This window comes from Schistocerca gregaria, chromosome 4 (assembly GCF_023897955.1).
Source record: "Schistocerca gregaria isolate iqSchGreg1 chromosome 4, iqSchGreg1.2, whole genome shotgun sequence".
Classification (NCBI taxonomy): domain Eukaryota; kingdom Metazoa; phylum Arthropoda; class Insecta; order Orthoptera; family Acrididae; genus Schistocerca; species Schistocerca gregaria.
In genome coordinates, this window is record NC_064923.1 from 248,575,929 (window position 1) to 248,599,481 (window position 23,553).

At 38.0% G+C, this 23,553-nt stretch overlaps 1 protein-coding gene across 1 annotated transcript in view; it reads left to right on the forward strand.

The window, feature by feature from the left end:
• Positions 1-23,553, forward strand: part of LOC126365970 (zinc transporter 5-like) — a 233,939-nt gene that overhangs the window by 91,980 nt on the left and 118,406 nt on the right. The window contains exon 3 of the mRNA XM_050008767.1: positions 15,567-15,784. Coding sequence (XP_049864724.1) covers positions 15,567-15,784 — 218 coding nt within the window. The remainder of the gene's footprint in view (positions 1-15,566; positions 15,785-23,553) is intronic.

Sequence of the window (23,553 nt, forward strand, 5' to 3'; positions counted from 1 at the left end):
ATGTGGGCCCTCCTACCTACCTCCATGTGCCTTCTGCACTGATACAGGTGCCCTCTACCCAGATGCAGGTGCCTCCTGTTTTGATGCGGGCACCTCCTGCACCAGTGCGGATGCCTTTGGATGCCTCCTGTAATGATGCAAGCACCTTCTACACTGGCAGAGGTGCCTCCACACTGACAAGGCACCTCCACTCTGATGCAGGCACCTCCTGCACTGATGCTAGCACCTGCCACCTTCCTGCTGCCACCAGCTGCCATCCCTCTGGACCTCATATTTCCCCAGCTCACAGCACCTGGAAACAGGTATACCAATGTCCTGGTTCTGCATATGGAATTCTGGGGTCCTCTGCATGGTCACCTAGAGTGTAGGAAGGTCCAGGTCTCTACTCCCTCTACTGCCATCCTTGCTTCCTGAACTGTGTGGACTTGGAAGTGTTCCCACACAGAACAGCTACTGCATACACTATTGGCACATTGTGGAGGAATGGGCATCTGTCCACTACTCCCCTCCAAGGAAGGAGAGATGTAGTAATGCATTACTTCTTACATCTTGATTGCCATTACCACTGTGTGCATCAAATAGTTTGAGTAGCACATCATTCAGTTGCACTGGTGGTAAGTCGCACATCATTCAGCTTCCCTGGTGGGCATTTGTCCTTTATATTGTGGCGCACTGGCTTCAGCTGACAGTGTCTACCTGTTACCTGTATTGTGCTACTTATGGCTACACTGTCATACTGTGACCTAAATTGTGGGTTGCTTATAGAAATAAAAGATGCTTTTATTGTGTTTGGAGTCAGAACAACGACATGCCTGTCTATTTTGTGTTTTTGTGATGATGGCGTTCTCTTGGGTAAAATATTCTGGAAGTAAAATAGTCTCACACTCGATCTCTGGAGGATGTTGTAATTTGAAAAAGTAGATCTTGAAATTGACTACTCAGAGTGTGGAATGCAAGGTCCCTTGACCAGGTTCATAGGTTAAACTAGAACGTAAAAATGAGAAATAGACAGCTGGAAGGTAGATACAGTGAGAATTAATGAAGTGTGGTGGCAAGAATAACATGATTTCTTGTGAGATGAATACAGGGTAACCAATGCAAAATAAAATAAAGGCCGTCTAGAAGTAGAACTATTAATGAATAAGAAAATAAGACTGCAGGAGAACTACTATGAGAAGCGTAGTGAACACATTATCGTAAATGAGGTAGATACAAAGCAAAAGCCCTCCACAGTGCTACAAGTATGTGTGTCTACTAGCACTGTAAATGATGAAGATATTGAAAGAACATATGATCAGATATAAGAAATTATTCAGTTTGTTAAGGGGGGGGGGGGGGCTGGAACTCATTCGTAGGAAAAAGAAGAAAATGAAAAATAGTAGAACAACAGGGACTTGGGGAAAGGCATGAAAGAGGAAGCTGGGGAATGGAATGCAAGTAGCACAATTGAACAATTCCTAACATTTGGTTTCAGAATCATGAAAGGAGGATGTACACATGGAAGGCATCCAGAGAGACCAGAAAGATAGTTTATATAGTATTCTAAGACAGGGAGGGAGGGAGGGAGGGAGGGGACTTCCCTACAGCTTTTACATGTTACAAATACAAGTGCCCTAAGCATGAACCAGCTTTCAATAAATATTTTTTCTTTTTGGGCATACACATATTATACGGATTGGAGCGAGCAATGTCAGATCCCTTAATCGGGCAGGTAGGTTAGAAAATTTAAAAAGGGAAATGGATAGGTTAAAGTTAGATATAGTGGGAATTACTGAAGTTCGGTGGCAAGAGCAACAAGACTTCTGGTCAGGTGACTACAGGGTTATAAACACAAAATCAAATAGGGGTGATGCAGGAGTAGGTTTAATAATGAATAGGAAAATAAGCTACTACAAACAGCATAGTGAACGCATTATTGTGGCGAAGATAGATACGAAGCCCACACCTACTACAGTAGTACAAGTTTATATGCCAACTAGCTCTGCAGATGATGAAGAAATTGAAGAAATGTATGATGAAATAAAAGAAATTATTCAGATAGTGAAGGGAGATGAAAATTTGATAGTCATGGGTGACTGGAATTCGGTAGCAGGGAAAGGGAGAGAAGGAAACGTAGTAGGTGAATATGGATTGGGGCTAAGAAATGAAAGAGGAAGCCGCTTGGTAGAATTTTGCACAGAGCACAATTTAATCATAGCTAACATTTGGTTTCAGAATAATGAAAGGCGGTTGTATACATGGAAGAACCCTGGAGATACTAAAAGGTATCAGATAGATTATATAATGGTAATATAGAGATTTAGGAACCAGGTTTTAAATTGTAAGACATTTCCAGGGGCAGATGTGGGCTCTGACTACAATCTATTGGTTATAAACTGTAGATTAAAACTGAAGAAACTGCAAAAAGGTGGGAATTTAAGGAGATGGGACATGGATAAACTGAAAGAACCAGAGGTTGTACAGAGTTTCAGGGAGAGGATCAGGGATCGATTGACAAGAATAGGGGAAAGAAATACAGTAGAAGAAGAATGGGTAGCTTTGAGAGATGAAACAGTGAAGGCAGCAGAGGATCAAGTAGGTAAAAAGATGAGGGCTAATAGAAATCCTTGGGTAACAGAAGAAATATTGAATTTAATTGATGAAAGGAGAAAATATAAAAATGCACTAAATGAAGCAGGCAAAAAGGAATACAAACGTCTCAAAAATGAAATCGACAGGAAGTGCAAAATGGCTAAGCAGGGATGGCTAGAGGACAAATGTAAGGATGTAGAGGCTTATCTCACTAGAGGTAAGATAGATACTGCCTACAGGAAAATTAAAGAGACCTTTGGAGAAAAGAGAACCACTTGTATGAATATCTAGAGCTCAGATGGAAACCCAGTTGTAAGCAAAGAAGGGAAAGCAGAAAGGTGGAAGGAGTATATATATATAGGGTCTATACAAGGGCAGTGTACTTGAGGACAATATTATGGAAATGGAAGAAGATAAAGATGAAATGGGAGATACGATAGTGCGTGAAGAGTTTGACAGAGCAATGAAAGACATGAGTTGAAATAAGGCCCCGGGAGTAGACAACATTCCATTGGAACTACTGACGGCCTTCAGAGAGCCAGTCATGACAAAGCTCTACCATCTGGTGAGCAATATGTATGAAACAGGCAAAATACCCTCAGACTTCAAGAGGAATATAATAATTCCAATCCCAAAGAAAGCAGGTGTTGACAGATGTGAAAATCACCGAACTATCAGTTTAATAAGCCACAGCTGCAAAATACTAACTCGAATTCTTTACAGACGAATGGAAAAACTAGTAGAAGCCGACCTTGGGGAAGATCAGTTTGGATTCCGTAGAAATACTGGAACACGTGAGGCAATACTGACCTTACGACTTATCTTAGAAGAAAGATTAAGGAAAGGCAAACCTACGTTTCTAGCATTTGTAGACTTAGAGAAAGCTTTTGACAATGTTGACTGGAATACTCTCTTTCAAATTCTAAAGGTGGCAGGGGTAAAATACAGGGAGCGAAATTCTATTTACAATTTGTACAGAAACCAGATGGCAGTTGTAAGAGTTGAGGGACATGAAAGGGAAGCAGTGGTTGGGAAGCGAGTAAGACAGGGTTGCAGCCTCTCCCTGATGTTATTCAATCTGTATATTGAGCAAGCAGTAAAGGAAACAAAAGAAAAATTCGGAGTAGGTATTAAAATCCGTGGAGAAGAAATAAAAACTTTAAGGTTCGCTGATGACATTGTAATTCTGTCAGAGACAGCAAAGGACTTGGAAGAGCAGTTGAACGGAATGCACAGTGTCTTGAAAGGAGGATATAAGATGAACATCAACAAAAGCAAAACGAGGATAATGGAATGTAGTCGAATTAAGTCGGGTGATGCTGAGGGAATTAGATTAGGAAATGAGACACTTAAAGTAGTAAAGGAGTTTTGCTATTTGGGTAGCAAAATAACTGATGATGGTCGAAGTAGAGAGGATATAAACTGTGGACTGGCAATGGCAAGGAAAGCGTTTCTGAAGAAGAGAAATTTGTTAACATCGAGTATAGATTTAAGTGTCAGGAAGTCATTTCTGAAAGTATTTGTATGGAGCGTAGCCATGTATGGAAGTGAAATGTGGACGACAAATAGTTTGGACAAGAAGAGAATAGAAGCTTTCGAAATGTGGTGCTACAGAAGAATGCTGAAGATTAGATGGGTAGATCACATAACTAATGAGGAGGTATTGAATAGGATTGGGGAGAAGAGAAGTTTGTGGCACAACTTGACCAGAAGAAGGGATCGATTGGTAGGACATGTGCTGAGGCATCAAGGGATAACCAATTTAGTATTGGAGGGCAGCGTGGAGGGTACAAATCATAGAGGGAGACCAAGAGATGAATACACTAAGCAGATTCAGAAGGATGTAGGTTGCAGTAGGTACTGGGAGATGAAGAAGCTTGCACAGGATAGAGTAGCATGGAGAGCTGCATCAAACCAGTCTCAGGACTGAAGACGACAACAACAACAACAACAACAACAACAACATGTTATAATAATTTATCATTGTAACATATCCTTACGTTTCTTTTATATACACATTACAAAGTTCTGATTTTCTTGCCACAGATCATGAAGTTTAAGTAACACAGAATACATGCTTCATAACTGCAGATACACAGTTACGTAAGATAAACCTACTTCTAATCAATGTACGTGTTATAGCAATACAAGGCAAAATGACAATATCCAGTACAAATCCTGGTATACAAAATGACGTATTTAATTTAAACAGTAAATAGTGAAAATGTATAAATGCAACAAATGAAGTGGGCAAGGTGGTCTACAGATTTCTAAAGAAAATGAAAGTAATAGACATTGCTAGGTTACATCGGAGCAATGACTTGAAGAGAAATGAAAATATACAGAAGCTTGCTTGGCTATGAAATATTAAAGAAACATATGGAGAAAAGAGGAGAATAATAAGAGCTCAGGTGGCAATTGAGTACTGAGAAAAGAAGGGGATCTTGAAAGGTTGAAGGGATATGTAGAAGGACTATACAAAGAAAATTAAATTTGAGCAAGAACTGTCATGGCCAAAGCAGCAGTCAGCAAGAAGAGGACTCTGCTGACCAGCAAGTTTTGCGTGGAATTATGGAAGAAACTCGTGAAGTGCTACATCGGGAGCATTGCACTGTTCAGAGCAGAGACATGGATCATGAGAAAAATGGAGAAAAAATACCCAACTGGATCAGATACATACTTGGATACAAGGAGCTCATTCACAATGTCATTGAAGGGAGATCAAAGGAACTACAGGATGAGGAAGAAGAAGAACTCAACATCTGGATGACATGAAAGATGGAAAGAGATGTGGCAGATTGAAGGAAGAAGATGAAGACAAGAAACATTGGTGTCAGAACTTCTCTGCCATTGGGGAGAATACTATGTAATAATAAGACAACAGGTGGCAGCACTAGCAGTGGAGGGTATACAAACCATTGGGGGGGGGGGGGGGGGGGGATGTTTTGCAGGAAATAGTTCAGTCATTGTCATAATGCAGAGACAGAGTGATTTCTTTGACATCAAAAAGGGTATGATCATCAATTTTAGGGCAAAATGTGGAAGCATTTCTGTAATGGCTAAGACAGTAAATTATTCATGTGCCACTGTGGTTAAAGTATGCCATGCATGGCAAAATGATACTATTCATAACTGGTGCCAAGACAACTGGTACACCACAGGCCAAAGATGACAAGGTGAATGATTGCTGTGGAGATGTTTATGCGTGAACAGAAGTGCAACTGTTGAGTAATTGACTGCCCAGATGAACCAAGGGACTATCAACAGTGTCTCCTTAGTGACCATTTAGCAAATGTTGCTGCATATGGGCCTCTGCAGCAGGCATCTGGTTCTTGCACCCATGCTGGCTGCTGTTTATCAGCAACAAAGACTGGAATCTGCACCCTAATACTGCAGCTGGATGTCTACTGAGAGGTCACATGTAGCCTTTTCAGATGAAACACTTCCCTGTAGCACACCAAATGTTACTTCTACATCTGTCAATGAGTCTCCATCCGAGAGAATATGTGTCTTCCTCACTAATAAATCTTCAATTCAGTCACAGATCTTGTTTGATGCCGCATATGTTCATACTTTTGATAATAAGCATATGTGTGGTACTGAGTCAAATGCCTTTTGGAAGTTAAGAAACACTGTATCTACTGAATTCCCTTGATCTCTAGCTTTCAGGATGTTATATGAGGAAAGTGCCTGATGGGTTTCACTTCGTTGATGTTTTTGAGTTTTGTTCTGTTTAGCATGAAAGATATCATTCTGTTAGAGATACCTCATTACATGTGAGTTCACTTTTCAGTGGTATGAGTGTTAAACTGGGCCAATTCTCCTGGGTTTTCCTTTGTAAAGGAACATTTGAAAATGGAATTAAATATTTCTGCTTTTTCTTTTACCTTCAGTTTCAGTTGCTGTTTTGTCTGTGAGTGGCTGGACAATAATTTTGGTGCCACTAACAGCCTTTACATGTGAACAGAATTTCTTTGGCTTTTGTGAAAGATCGTTTGACAATATTCTGCTATGATAGTCATTGAAGGCTCCACGAATTGCTCTCTTGACCGCCAAACATGTTTCATTCACCATCTCTTTATGTAGAACACTATGTCTTATTTTACACCTATGATGCAGTAGTCTTTGTTTTTTCTACGAGTTTGTTTACAGTGACTATATATCGAGGTGATTTTTAGGAGTTTCTTTACAGTGACTACATATCATGGAAGATCCTTCCCACAATGAATTTTTCAATTGGGTGCTTATCTATCCAGTGCATGCTCAACTATTCTTTTAAATCTGAGCCATAGTTTTTCTACATGCTCCTGTTCTGGCATAAAATTTTCAAGATCCTCCTTGAGATATGACAGTATTGCTTGTTTATATAGTTTACCGAGCATATAAATCTTACTATTTGTTTTAAAATGTATTTTACTTGCCCTTTGTATTTTGATAATCGTTGTTGTTATAGTTACCTCATGTTCATTGATACCAGTTTTGATGTGGACATATACAAAGAGGTCAGGTCTATTGGCTTCCATTAGATATGATATATTTCATCATGAGTGGGTTTCTGAATCATTTGTCATAGGTAGTTTTCAGATAAGTTGCTTAGTAATGTTTCACAGGATGTTTTATCATGCCCACCACTAAGAAAACTGTAATTATCCCATTTGATTAAAGTTTCTCCCGATGATTACAGTATGATTGTGTAAGTTATGTACTAGTGAACTGAGGATTTCTCTTAAGTTTTCAGTTACATCAAGAGCTGAGTCTGGTGTAGATAAAAGTATCAGTCTGTATAATGCTGGTTGAGTAAAACAGTATTATGTTGCTAGGGAGTTAGCTACTACATCTTCTGAAGGGTTACGCAGCTGTTGAATGAAAGTGGATCAGGCAATTGGTAAAAAGTAATTATTTTGCTGTGAGGAATCAAAATGTGTAGTTTATTGACTGCTTTCCACAGATGTGGTGAAGTGTGAATTATAACTATTGTGGTATTTTTCAAGTTAATGAATCAGTGGTTGATGTATCAATTTTCTACCAGATTACTTACGAGCCTGCTCTCATTTTTGTAAAAGTAAGAGATTAGTTTCTTCTTCTTCTTCTTCTTCTTCTTCTTCTTCTTCTTCTTCTTCTTCTTCTTCTTTCGAATAACCCATTTGGAGGGTACGATGAATCAACTTTGGCTAATCTTCATTGTATTAGATTTCCTCAGTTTCCAAATTTCCTTCATCCTTTTAGAGTGTTGTTCCCTTTCTTCTTGAGTCCACTTTCGTCTAGTTATTTTCTTTCTCTCATGAAATTCTGCCTTTTGAACTGCCTTTCTGAAATATGCTCTGTTTTCTATTGTGTCTATTGTAACTCCAGCATTTTCAATGTCCTTTTCAGTCTCTTTGAACCATGCTGTCTTGGATTTGTAGCTATTGAGTAATGTGAGTATCCGCTTGGTTAGTCTGTTGTTATCCATTCTGAATATATGTCCAAAAAACTGTAGTCTCCTCTTCCTCATTACATCAGTTAGTTTCTCCGTTTTCAGATATAGCTCTCTGTTTGGTCTTAACCTGTATTCAGCATTATCATTTCTTTTAGCTCCCAGTATTTTCCTTAAGATTCTTCTTTCGACCTTCTCTAGTTTCTCAAGATCTCCATTTCTTGTTAGTTTAAGTGTTTCTGCCACATAGAGAGCTTCAGGTCTAGCCACTGTTTGGTAGTGTCTTAATTTTGTGTTCCAGGACAAGGATTTTTTATTATAAACATTTTTGGTCATATGAAACACTCTTTCCATTTTGTGCACTCTAGTTTCTATAGCTATCTTTTCTTTGGCTTTGTATGTAATCCACTCTCCTAGGTATTTAAAGGAATCTGTTTTGTGTATTGTGTTGTTGTCAACTGCAGTATTTTGAGGAGCATCACAGATGTTTGTCATAAACTTTGTTTTTTCATAGGATATTTGTAGTTCTACTTTGGCTGCTTGTTTTTGTAGTTCTCTTATTTGTTTTTGGGCATTGTCTAGTGAATCTGTAATCAATGCCATGTCATCTGCGAAAGCTAAACAGTCGACAGTGATCTTGTTTGGATTTCTCCCTAGTTGAATCCATTTAGTATTGATGGCCTTCCTCCATTCTCGAACTACCTTCTCCAAGACACAATTGAAAAGCAGAGGTGACAGACCATCTCCCTGTCGAACACCTGACTTTATTTCAAACGATTTTGAGAGCTCTCCCCTAAATTTTACTTTCGATTTTGTATTTGTCAAAGTACCTTTAATTATTGCAGTTGTTTTGCATCGAGTCCCAATTCTTTTAAGATATCAAGCAGTGTATTTCTGTCAATTGAATCATAGGCTTTTTTAAAATCCACAAAAGTAATTACATATTTTAAGTTCCTGATTTTCCTCCTTTCTATTATGTTCTTTAAATTTAGTATTTGTTCTGCACATGACCTTCCTTTCCTAAATCCAGCCTGATATTCTCCTAGCTGTTTGTCAAGTATCTCTTCTGCTCTTTTTAAAAGTGCCTTAGACAAGATCTTATAGGTCAGTGGTAAGAGGGAGATTCCCCTATAATTGCTAGGATCTGTTTTCTTCCCTTTTTTATGTAGTGGATGTATTAATGCAGATGTCCAGTCTGGTGGTAATCTGTGTGTTGTCCAGATTTCTTTTAGTATTTCTGATAGACACTGTATCGTGTTGTCACTAGAGTACTTCCATAGTTCAGCAACTATATTATCCTCTCCAGGGGCTTTATTATTTTTAAGCTCTTTTATGATTTCTTTTATTTCTTCTGTGGTTGGCGGCTTGGAGTCTGGTGGTGTTGGGTTTACAATATTGAAATTAAATTTTTCTTTCGGTGGGTAACAGTTATGTAGTTCTTCAAAATATTCAGCAAGTATTCTACAGTTCTCTATGCTATTGTATGCAGTTTTCTGCGTTTTTGGGTCCGTGAAAAATAGACTAGGAGGAGAGTATTTCTTTAAGTTGCTTTTGAAAGTTTTGTAAAAGTCCCTAGCATTGTTCTGTTTGTAGTTGGAGTCTATTGATGCTTGTTGGTCTTTTATGTATTGAACTTGGATCTTTTTAAGGCCTTTTGAAGCTTGCTTCCGGGCTTCTTTTAGGGAGTTCCTATTTTTATCATTTTTGTTTGCATTTCAAATGTTCCAAGCTCGTTGTCTTGTAAGGATTAGTTTGTCACACTCATCATTCCACCAGGCATGTTTCCATTTTTTGGTAAGGAGAATGGTTTCTTCTGCTGTCTGTACTATATCTTTTTGAAGTTTTTCCCATGTTTTAGGTGTTTCCTTTTCCAAAAGTGTCCTGAAATTGTGTTCCTTGGTTAATTTCTGAGTGTCAAACTTTTTAGGTTGATATTCATTCTTTCTTTTATATATTGGTCTAATTTTGAATTTAACGACAGATAGATAGTGATCTGAATGTAAACTTGCACTCTTAGCAACTTTTACATTGAGTATCTCTGATGCAGACAGTCTGCTTATAGCAACATGGTCAAGTTGTTTCTCCCCACAGACTGGATTCAGGGATACCCACGTAGTTTGTTTTCTAGGGAGTTTTTTGAAATATGTAGACTTTAGAACTATGTCATGTTCTCTGCATAAACTAATAAGTCTTTCTCCATTTGCATTGGTTCTTTTATGTGCAGGGAATTTGCCTACTATGGATTGGTGATGACGTTCTTTGCCGATTTGAGCATTAAAGTCTCCCAACAATATTATTGTGTTTTTGGATGAAATCTGGTCTAAGGTGTTTGACAGTTCCTGCCAAAAAATTTCTGTTTGTTCTTTTTGTGTTCTGTTTTTCTCATTTGTTGGTGCATGTGAGTTTACAATGGTATACAGTTTGTTTACTGATTTGAAGGTTAATGTTTAAAGCCTTTCATTGACAGATTTAAATTCTACTATCGAGTTTAATATATTTTGGTTTACAATGAATCCTGTTCCAAATTGGGGTATATTCTTCATAACTCTTTTTCCTGGCTTCCCTTTGAAGATTCCGAATCCCTCTGAATCAAATGAATGTTCATCAGTATACCTTGTTTCTTGGAGTGCAGTTATCATTATATTTTTCTGTTTTATAAAATTTATTAACGTTTTAAGTTTTGCTGTTTTTAGAAGTGAGTTTACGTTGAACGTTGCCAAGTAGTTTATATTTTTGTGTTTAATTTTATTTGTTGCTTGCTTAAGGCAGGTTTCAGGATGCTCCGACTCATCCTTCGCACATTGCTGTAGGCCCCCAGAATCCGAATGCCTACTTTTAATTTCCTTAGAAATTCGAGATTGGTTACTCCCTGGGGTAAAATCTCTTACAAGATGCGTATCCATTGTTGATTGTTTGTTGGGTTAGGGGAACAGGTCCCCTAAGGATTCTACTCGAGGTTATTAGCTCCGAGGAATGGTTTTCAGCCACACCACTGGTGGGCAGACGGTGACCACTCAGCCGCTTGTTTCAAGACAGATGCCAAGTGGATTTCTTTTTTTTTCTTTGGTTGCCTCTTCTGCTAGTTCCGCCGAACCGAGAACTATTCCCTCCGCCTTCACTACTGTTGAGATCTTCACTGTAGTCCTAGCAAGGAGCCCTTACAAGGTGCTATCACCCAAATCAGGTGAACCTTGGTTTTTTAACGAGGTTGTTACTCCTCCCCCTCCTCCTTCCTCACCCTTGTATGGTGAGGCCCCGGGCTGGGGACCGGCGTAGCAGAGTTTAGTTTAGATTAGTTTAATAGTAATAATAATAATAATAATAATAATAATAATAATAATAATATAAAATTAGAAAACATCAAACAACAAGTACAACAAATACTGGAACAAAATAATGTGCAATCAGAAGAAGAAAATACAGTAATGGACTCAAACATCCCAGAGCAAACAAACAAAGAACAACACGCATCAATTAAACAATTAGAGGAAAACGAAATCATAAGACAGCCACCAGAACAAGCACAGATAGAACACGAAGTGACACACATGTTAGATATAGAAGAAAAATTTCAGCTGACATATATAGAATAAAAAGACAAAATACATTCTTGCATAGACCCCCAAATAACCCACAAGTCGAAACAACAATAACAACTATCAACACAATCATACACAACAAAATATATGAATATACAACTATGGAAGAGTTCCAACTACTGGTTTATATAGGAGCACTCACTACACTACATATACACACTAGGCAGCGATCAGAACCAACCAACATGCAGAAGAAACCCACAAAATGAGCATGGCAACACAGGCTACAGATCAGAGTAGAAAAACTGAGAGAAGACATCGGACAGCTAATACAATTTATAAGAAATGCAATATCAGACAAAAAACGAAAAAGGTTAGGTAAAATCTCACAACAAGAAGCAATAGAGCAATTAGATGAAAAAAGCAGAAATTACAAGCATTTGCCAAATGACTTAGAAGATACAAAAAAAAGTGAAATAGAAGGAAACAAAACCAAACATTCAATACAAACCAAAAGAAATTTTATCAGACAATAGATAACACACACATTAAAATAGACAATCCACCAAACATAACAGACATGGAACACTTCTGGAGCAACATATGGTCAAACCCGGTACAATATAACAGACATGCACGGCGGATACAAGCAGAAACAAACACATACAAGATGATACCACAAATGCCTGAAGTGATAATTTTGCAACATGAAGTCACCAAAGCAATTAATTCTATGCACAATTGGAAAGCCCCTGGAAAAGATAAAATAGCAAATTTCTGGCTAAAGAAGTTCACCTCAGCACATTCACATCTAACTAAATTATTTAACAGTTACATTGCAGACCCATACACAGTCCCTGATACACTTGCACAAGGAATAACTTATATGAAACCTAAAGATCAAGCAGACACAGCAAACCCAGCAAAATATCTCCCCATAACATGCCTACCAACAATATACAAAATACTAACTTCAGTCATTACATAGAAATTAATGACACATGCAACATAGAACAAAATTATAAATGAAGAACAAAAAGGCTGCTGCAAAGGAGCACGAGGATGTAAAGAGAAACTGATAATAGATGCAGAGGTGACATCAAGCTAAAACTAAACAAAGGTCACTACACTATGCATACATTGATTACCAAAAAGCTTTTGATAGTGTACCCCACTCATGGTTACTACAGATATTGGAAATATACAACGTAGATCCTGAATTGATTCAGTTCCTAAACATAGTAATGAAAAATTGGAAAACCACACTTAATGTCCAAACAAATTCAAATAATATTACATCACAGCCAATACAGATTAAGTGTGGAATATACCAAGGAGACTCATTAATTCCTTTCTGGTTCTGCCTTGCTCCGAACCCACTATCCAATATGCTAAATAATACAAGTTATGGATATAATATTACTGGAACATACCAACACAAAATCACACATTTGCTGTACATGGATGATCTAAAACTACTGGGAGCACAAAATCAACAACTCAACCAATTACTAAAGATAACAGAAGTATTCAGCAATGATATAAATATGACTTTTGGAACAGACAAAAGTAAAAAAAATAGCATAGTCAAGGGAAAACACACTAAACAAGAAGATTACATATTGGATAACCACAGCGACTGCATAGCAGCGATGGAAAAAACAGATGCCTATAAATATCTAGGATACAGGCAAAAAATAGGAATTAGTAATACAAATATTAAAGAACAACTAAAAGAAAAATATAGACAAAGACTGACAAAAATACTGAAAACAGAATTGACAGCAAGAAACAGGACAAAAGCTATAAATACTTATGCTATACCAATATTGACCTATTCATTTGGAGTAGTGAAATGGTGTAACACAGAACTAGAAGCACTCAATACACTTACACGATCACAATGCCACAAATATAGAATACATCACATACTTTCAGCAACAGAAAGATTCACATTAAGCAGAAAGGAAGGAAGAAGGGGATTTATCAACATAAAAAACCTACATTATGGACAGGTAGACAATTTAAGAAAATTCTTTATAGAACGAGCAGAGACTAGCAAAATACACAAAGCAATCATTCATATAAATACATCGGCTACACCACTGCAATTTCATAACCACTTCTACAACCATTTAGAATACATGACATCAACAGTTACAAAGCAAGTAAATTGGAAAAAGAAAACACTACATGGCAAGCACCCGTATCATGTAACACAGCCACACATCGATCAAGACACATCCAACACATGGTTAAGAAATGGCAATATATACAGCGAGATGGAAGGATTCATGATTGCAATAAAGGATCAAACAATAAACACCAGATATTACAGCAAGCATATTATTAAAGATTCCAATACCACAACATATAAATGCAGACTTTGCAAACAACAAATAGAAACAGTAGATCACGTTACAAGCAGATGTACAATACTAGCAAATACGGAATACACCAGAAGACTTGACAATGCAGCAAAAATAATACATCAACAACTTGCCATACAACATAAACTAATAAAACAACATGTTCCCACATACAAGTATGCACCACAAAATGTACTGGAGAATGATGAATACATATTATACTGGAACATAACCATTATAACAGATAAAATAACACCACATAACAAACCTGACATCATACTCACCAATAAAAAGAAGAAATTAACACAACTAGTCGAAATATCCATACCCAATATAACAAATATACAGGAGAAAAAATTGAAAAATACATCCAACTGGCTGAGGAAGTCAAGGACATGTGGTATCAGGATAAAGTTGACATACCAATTATACTATCAACTACAGGAGTCGTACCACACAATATCCACCAGTACATCAACACAATACAGCTACATCCAAACATATATATACAACTACAGAAATCTGTAATTATTGATACATGTTCAATTACCCGAAAGTTCCTAAATGCAATGTAACATATACCGTACAGTTAAAGGGAAGTCACACTTGATCGATGTCCATGTCACTTTCTATTTTTAACCAGACATAATGTCTGAGGAAGGAAAGAAATAATAATAAAACATCAGAACAGCAAACAAATGTCATGTAAGTGCATGATACAAGAGTAAAAAGTATGCCTATTTCTGTTAAATAAATCTTCCTTCCATCTAAATAGTTTTATGGTTGTTGTGCAGCAGTGTGAGTTAGGGTGCATAAAAATTCTATTTTGGAAGGTAAAAAATTGTCTCCATTTTCAGGAGAAATTATTGTAAAATGATGCAAAGATAAAAAGGGATGGGGGACAACTGTTCAGCTACAGAGGGGTGTACCAAGTGAATAACAGAAAACTAACATATGTTGAAGATAACCAATGAAAAGATATGAATGAAGGTTCAGAAATAAATAGGAAATTAATAAAGAATGATCACACAACATAATCTGAAGGACAGTGAGAGAAACAGTGCAGATGTATGGGAGAAAAACAATAAATGAAACAAAGTAGGGTTGGTAAACAGCAGTAAAGGACTGTAAATGGTTTGGTAGCACTGGATTGAGAGAAATTGTTATAAATGTGTAAATAAACTGCAATAGTATAAAATGAGAAATATTTTCAGAAAAGATCAATACTGTAATCGAGAGATAAACAAACAAAAGAAAATTGCGCAGAAAAAACTGGAAATGTGTAGTAAACAAAAAAGTTCTCTCCTATCCCACTCCCCCTCCCTTAAAAACTTCTGCCACTCTTCTGTTTATTTTTCACTCGTGTCTACACATTGGTTTCTCTTGTAGTTTAACTCCTATCCTTGGCTTTTTAATTACCATATTTACACTAGTCTGGATTTAAAATAAAGCTCTTAAGTCTCATTCAACTCGTGAACATTTACTTACGTATCATATATACCTACCATATTGGTTCTGTTTCTTAAACTGAACAATAAACACTGTCCCAAACCCTATAAGTATTTATTTGTTAGCTTTTATTTTACATCAATACAAAGCCATCATACATTTGATCTTGTAAACAGTGTTTAATATGTCTAAATGATGATTTTTTTTAAACTATGATTACAGTGCTGGTTGCTGCTTTCTGTATCTTCAGAAGCCTTTGCATCTGGGACACTCACTGTCACAAGCTCAAGTATGCCGCATTGCACAGGTTGTGCTCCTGAAAGTGGGCATCACTATCCTCATGTACTACGGCATGACGATGTGTGGCCCATTCCGTTCCATTCTCATCCTACATAATTATGATTTTGCTGTTCTGACAGCTCTTGGAGCTCTCTTCTCTGGTATGTATAAGATGTTTAGCAGTAATGCAGTCACTTCAGATAGTAGCCTTTCAGTAATTTCTTTACTATCTTCTACAGTATTTTTGATAATGATTATATCTGATGCCTTTATGAGTGATATCTGTTGAAAGTTGCCATAGGTGGTATACCCATATCATTGCTGTTATTGTAAGAATGTGCGAATTTTGTATCTGTTCATTGAAATTAATGACTGAGTTCTTCATTAATATGTATGCACCGAACACTGTAACCACAACACTAAAATATGCAACCAATCATTTTTAATCAAATCTGCATAAAAAGATAGACAATTACAAAATCAAAAAGAGGAGGAGTTGTCCACCGTACAAGCACATACCACTGTTGGGGAAAAAGTGTTCTGTAGACTTTCCTTCCATTATGGTCTTCATTGTAGACATTCAAGTTGTTCCTGCTTGTTTCATAATGTCTTCTACCCATTTTTCATTAGGTTGTTATGTTGTTATTTTCTGACCTCTTGAAATCTAGCAAGAATTTTCTTTGTTTCATGGCCTCATGTCCCAACGACTTCTTTTCTTATTCCAGTGATAATTACCTGTATGTCTTCTTCTCCCATGGTCCATTCATCTTATATGTTTGTTTTCCTGCCCATCTTGGTAATTCCAACATGTATCTCTCCACCACTTTTTACATAAAAGTCCTTGTCTCAGTGCCCAGAGTTAAAACTAAAAATACCTACTAGTTGTAAAATTTCATTTTCTGACACATCAAAAACTTGGTTTAGAAACACTATTTAGTTTATTAAAAGCACTTTAGCTCAGCTTGTCTCTCCTGTTTATTCCCACTTCTTTCCACCAAATCACTGTTTCAGCTGCCCTAATATAAAAACTTATCTGGTCCAGTAACTTCATTATTAATTTGTACTATTTTCTTGCAGGGATATTTCAAACTAGTTCCTCCATTTCTGTTGAAGATTATTTGCACTTGTGTCAGACAGTACTTTATCTGTCATCCACAAAACAAAAGTGATCATATTCCCAGTCTGAGCAAAAGAACTTTATCCAGCACTGCTGAGAATAGTTCTGTTGATAATGAACATTCCTGTCAGATTCTTATGTAAATTCCTGTTTTCCAACTGTCATGAAGCAGTATAGGAGAAAGCTTTGATGTATATATCTTACAGTGTATTGAAGAGGCCCAGAAGGTGTTACTCGTAAGAACCAGTCATTGAGGCAGTTCCTGAGAGAAAAGCAAATGTTTCAGATAAGGGGGTTCAGTCCCCTAAATATTAGTACCATGGTATCAACATCTAGGAAAGGGTTTGGCAGATGTGGAGTAAGTCACTTTAATGAAGACAAAACATTTTATTTAGTTTTTCAATTGGTAGATCTGCTTGCTGTGACTTGTACTGAGATGACTTTGTAAGAGATGACTCCAACACTGCTGCAGACACTGTGAGTGTGCCCAGGGTTGAACTGGTAACTGCCAGCATAGACCATGCATCAAGAGAAGGGCCTGGCTGTGTCTGCCTCATCACTTTTGAAACCTTGCCTAAATATGGTGTTACTGCTACTTGTTTACATTGTTGGCAACATCTGGTACACTGTATTGTTAGTTGTGGCGTAAGTAGCCAGACATAAGCAACAACTATGGGGCAGGCGGTTAGTGTATGAAAATACAATATGGTGCTTGCATTACTCCATAAATTTAAGATACTTGCGTTTGCCTAATTCGAGCTGCAGCAATAAATTTTTTCTCTTAACAAGAATTTTGCAAAAAATTATGGGTAGTTAATATAATGTTGTATCGTCATTTATTTTTCTTTCCACAGTCTTTACAAATTTAATGTATTTTGGATTAACCCATCATCAGAAATCAATCAGATAAGAGAAAAACAAATGAGAGGTAGTTTTATGTGAAGTATATAAAGCAAATACAGGTTGATTTGGAATATTTACAAATGGACATGGCACATCGGGCATACAACAAGGATCAGTAACTCGCAGTGGCAAATACAACAAGAGCGCGCTACGGTCACAAGATGATGTTCCTATACAAGCATGGGTGGTGTGCATGGAGACTGTCACCAATCACACAGTGGAAGTGTTGGAATTTAACATGGCTAACTACACATACCGTAAAATAGCTGAAATTAATTTGATTTATGGCACGGCCAACTACAGTGTTGTTCTTTGGTAACCGTCAACCAGCTTGTGTACATGGAATGAGCCAGTTTCACACTATGACTGAAGCAGGGTTGCGAATAATTTGTGGTATGGCACCTTTGTACAGGAAAGTAAGATATTACTTTAAAAATAATAATAATAATAAAACATCAGAACAGCAAATAAATGTCATGGCCAACTGCAATTTTTTACCTTCCAAAATAGACTTTTACACACCCTAACCCACATTGCTGCAACAACAACCATAAAACTATTTAGATGGAAGAAAGAGTTATTTAATAGAAATAGGCATACTTTTTACTCTTGTATGATGCACTTACATGACATTTGTTTGCTGTTCTGATTTATTATTATTATTATTATTATTATTATTATTATTATTATTATTATTATTAAAGTAATCTCTTACTTTCCTGATAGAAAGATGCTGTACTGTACTACACATTATTCACCACCCTGCTTCACTGATGGTGTGAAACTGGTTCATTCCATGTCCACAAGCTGGCTGCTGGTTACCAAAGAACAACATGGACAGTTGTGGTGAGAGAAGTGTACTTAAAAGGATCCAATGTTACTGAGTACATGAGGCATATCTCATGCCACTGATATTCCTGAACTCTCCATCTGGTGCACTGAACATGATGGACCGCATCCATTTCATTCTGAACATGTCCACATATTGCAACCAAGTGACTACAAGAAGAGCATTGGATTTGCTTAGTGGTTTCAACAGGAATCCACAGCGGACAAAAGCTTCACAGTGAGTGTCCTTTTCACCAATGAGGCTGCATTCTCACTCGAGGGTGAGATGAACATTCACAACCTGCTTATGTGGGCACATGTGAACCTACATGCTACAAGTAGGCATGGCTCACATTGAAAATTTACCCTTAACTTGTGGGCTGGCTTCATGGGAGGCTGTTTAAGTGGGCCATAGATTCTCACGGACCAACTTGATTGTTGGATGTACCTCGTAATCCTATGAGAGGTTATGCCAGACATGCTGAGTGATGCTCCCACACATATTCATTGCTGCATTTGATTTCACCATGATGGAGCCCCTACACATTTCAGCAAAGTGAGGGCACATTGGCAGGCAACCTTTTCCTGCTGCTGGATTGGTCACAGTGGGCTAGTCATGCGGCTGTCACAATCACCCAATATGTCTCCAATTGATTTTTTCCTGTGGATGTACATGAAGGACCTTGTATATGAAATACTTGTTACATCACCGGAGGACCTAATGGGCATGACTATTGCAGCAACATGGTGTCTTCAAGATAAACCAGATACCTTTGAGCAGCTCCTGCAGTGGGCATCCATTTATAGTGTGTGACCAAATAACTGCAGTGCCATTTAGTAGCCCCAGATAGCCTCTGTGACCTCCATTTCCTATGTGATTAATGATCCTGGTTGTATGCTCCATGTGCCATCTCAGTTTGTAAACATTTTTTGAATCACCCTACATATTTCATATATACCATAATAATATAATAGAGAGCATAACATCTTTCTCCTTGCTACCAGTGTAAAAGTGTGAAAAAGCTGTTTTCCAACTTTTTTTTAAAAATACAGGTTATAAGATATCTTGATGACATTATCATTATCATTACACTATATACATGGGGCATTAAAGTAGAAAAGTTAAGCTAGAGTAGTGGACATTGGTATCTCCAGATTAATTCAAAAATTTTAACACTGTCACTATAAATACATAGATAATAAAATTGAAATTTTGAAATACCACAGAATTAAAATATTAAATTTAAACTGGAATGGTGATCATTGGTACTTTCGGTTTAATTTTAATATTTTATGCCCTAGCTGTGTGTCATATTACTAAAGTCTTCATGATCTCTGGATAGGGCTTTGCAGAAGAATGCTGTCATCAGGAAAAAGCAAAACTAGTCTTCTTCAGGCCTGAGTATGGGATGTTAGATTTGTTAATTGGGTAGATAGTTAGAGAATTTTAAAAAGGAAATGATTAGATTGAAGTTTGATGTAGTGAAGTAAGTGAGGTTTGGTCCCAGAAAGAATGGGACCTCTGGTCAGATGAGTGCAGGGTTATAAATACAAAATCAAATAGGGGTAATGCAGGATAGATCTAATAATGGACAAGAAAATATGAATGCAGCCAAGCAACAATGAGCTGCATAGTGAACAAATTATAATATTCAGTATAAGCATGTAAGCCAACGCCAACCACACTTGTACATGTTTATATACCTCCTTGCCCCAGAGATGATGAAGAAATTGAAACAAAGTACGACGAGATAAAAGAAATTATTAGAGAATTAAGAGAGACAGAAATGTAGTTGTGATGGGAGACTTACATTTGATAGAATAAAAAGGAAGCAAAGGGGAAATAGGAGGAGAATGAGGAATGGATAATAAGAGGAATGATAGGGGAAGCACCTGGTAATATTTTGCACACAGCATAATCGGATTGTTCCTATCGCTTGGGCTAAGAAACATGAAAGAGGTTATATACACTGTGTGTACACAGAAAGTTATATAAGCTGAATTGTGTCTGATAGATTATAAAACACTAAGAACAACATATCAAAACCAGATTTTAAACTGCAAAATATTTCCAAGGGGTGCCTGTTTATTGGTTACAGTTATGAACTGTAGGAATTGCAGGAAGATAGGAGATAATGAAATTACACCTGAATAAATTAATACAACCAAAAATTGTTGTGAGTTTCGAAAGGGGAAGGGAATGCAATAGAAGATGAGTGGGTACTTTTGAGAGATGACGTATTGAAGACAGCAGAAGTTCAAATGAGCAAAAACACAATGCTAGGAGAAATTCTTCAATGCTCTTGGAGATGCTGAATTGATTTGATGAAAGGAGAAAATACAAAAAATACAGCAGATGAAGCAGGCGAAAGGGAATACAGACTTCTAAAAAATTAGATTGACAGAAAGTGCGAAACTGGCAAAGAAGGTATAGCTGGAGGAGAAATAAAGTGTTTTAAAAGGATGCTTGACAGTGGGTAACATAGATGCCATGTATAGAACAATTTCAAGAGAACTTTGGAATAAGAAGAAGAAGCATCTGTATGAACTTTTGTAAAAGTTGAGCCACACATGAAACTAGGGGGAACTCCTATCAGTTTATTCACAAGGTACATACACAGGGTGCTCCACGGAAACAGTGCAAATTATGTTAAGACTGTATTCCAAAACAAAGTCCAGTCCACACCACAGCAAAATTCCACCTATGATGAATAGAGCCCACAGTATAAACACCTTAGCCAAACCAATAGCACACTTGACACCCACTCCACAGATCACAAAACAGCTTACTCAGACCAGACCATGGCTAGCTTATATAATGGATTCTGGTGCCCTCTGGGCAATGTTACCACAGGAATCAACAGTAATGTTGCACCAGCCATGTGGTTTCTATAGTGCTGTCCTTTCCCTCCCCCCTTCCCTGCCCCCCTGCCCCCCCCCCCCCCTCCTGTACCCTCCCCCCTCCACACCCAGTAACAACAGTGGGGGGAGAAGACACAGGTGTTGTGTGGTTCAGAGGTGTAGTTTGGTGTCCATGGGTGTCACTGCAGAAGGCTGAGGCAGGTTGGTGTTCTATGAAAAATGCATAAGTTGCCTTGGGACAGGAGGATGGAGAAGCATATACATCATGACCCATGGCAGACATATATCATCATGTCATCCTGTAGATCCATGTTTGGTGGTGCCCGAAGTGGTAGGCCCATACCTGAGTGCCACCAGAAGGGAAATGCTAGCTGATGATATGTTCTAGTGGTGGACAAAGCATATCTGAGAGATTGTGGTGATTGCAGTCATGCAGCCACTCTACTGGGCTGCAGCCCTTGATCGAGGTGGCCCTGTAGGTTGCTGTATTACTCAAAAGATGTTAGGTGTGGTGTTAAATACTATTTTCTTGCAGAGATGGGTTTAGAACTGTTTGGATGACTGTGTCAAAAGGGCAGTGTGAAGGTATCTAATCCCATTACAAGTGCAAAGCCATAGGAGATACATACCACTCTGTTATCAGAAACCAATGTACAAGTCGTACTTTCTAGGGCAGAGATTTTTTCGAAGGCTGCGATAGTAGTGGTAGAGACATAAAACGGAAGTGATACAAGTAATCAATCATGCTCCACCACAAGGAGTCCAAAAACAGAGCCGCACAATATATGTGGACACGCTCCCGTGGATCTAAGCCAGCGGGAGAACCATTGGCATGCAGGTTGTTGGGTCTGACTGGCAGAAAAGAGGCACACCATATCTGCAATATCTCTGCAGTATTTGGCCAGAATACTTGTTGTTTCACCATACTTTTCATCCAGGAGTGCCCCAATGGGCAGCGTGCAGGAGCGGCATTTGTGGCGAAAGATATGGAGGAATCAAGATGCAGAAGTGGCTCTCATCTAAGACCCACATCAAAACCTCTAGTTTATGTGTAGTTGATGCTGCTGTGGCCTGTAGGAATGTAATTTGGGTCCAGGGACCCATGTTGTAGAAAGCGAACAAGACTGCGTACTGTTGGGTTCTCGCGGACGGTATCTGTGATGTCACTTGATGTTAAGGGTAAGGTTGCAACAGCTCTATCCAGATCTGAATCGAGCTGGGAGAACACCAGTTTGTGTTGGCTGAAGACTGAATCAGGTTCTGTGAGAATCAGGACAGCACATACTCATTTGTGTGTAACGTCACTGTTCAGTAGCGGATAGAATAATGAAAATTAGATGAGTGTAGTGGCCAGCACTGGAGGTGATGGGTGGTCTGGTCTGATATGCAACATATGAAGCCAAAGATGGTGATCAAAGGGCAGTTATCTGTGACAGGAATAAATTTATCTCTGTAGGAATAGTTTAAATTTCTGAACTGTGTAAGTGATTATGAGGGCTGCCCACTCTATTTGAGAAGTGGATAAGGTCTCATCAGCATATGTGATAGACATTCAGTGACATCAGGGTACTTAGATTATAGGAGTGTGCCAGTACTGTGTGCACATCAGGTCCTACTATCAGAGGAAGATCGAGGTTGTATGCCAGAAGCAGACTGAGTGTATGTGTTGTCAAACACAGTTCCTGATTAAGGCAATCTTTTAAAGATTGAAAAGCCTGTCAACAGGAAGGCCACTATTTGAAAAGTGCACCTTGGCATCGTAACTGGCTCAGTGGGTAAGAGAGTTCTGCTAGGTTTTCAATTAATGGACCATAATAGTTCATCTTATACAGAATCAGTTGTAAGTCTTTTATATTTATGGGGGACTGTATTTTATTCATCATCGCAACATAATCCCTCATTGGTCTCAGTCCAGTTGCTGAGTGTTTAAACTGCAAATATGTCAAGTAATGTCACGTGAACGGACACGTGCACAGGTTGCATTTAAATTCTTTCACTGCCAGCCTCTGGAACAAAAGCTGGAGGTTGTGAAGATGATCCTTTGGAGTTGCACCTCTAACAAAGGTATCATCAAGGTATGTGGCACGGCTGGGAGTATCTTTTAGTAACTGATCCATAACACACAGAAATATGGAACGGGCTGAAGAGAATCCAAAACTTAACTGAGCCATATGGCGTATTTAACAGTAAATAAATTTGCAGTGCTGTCCCTAAGGTGAT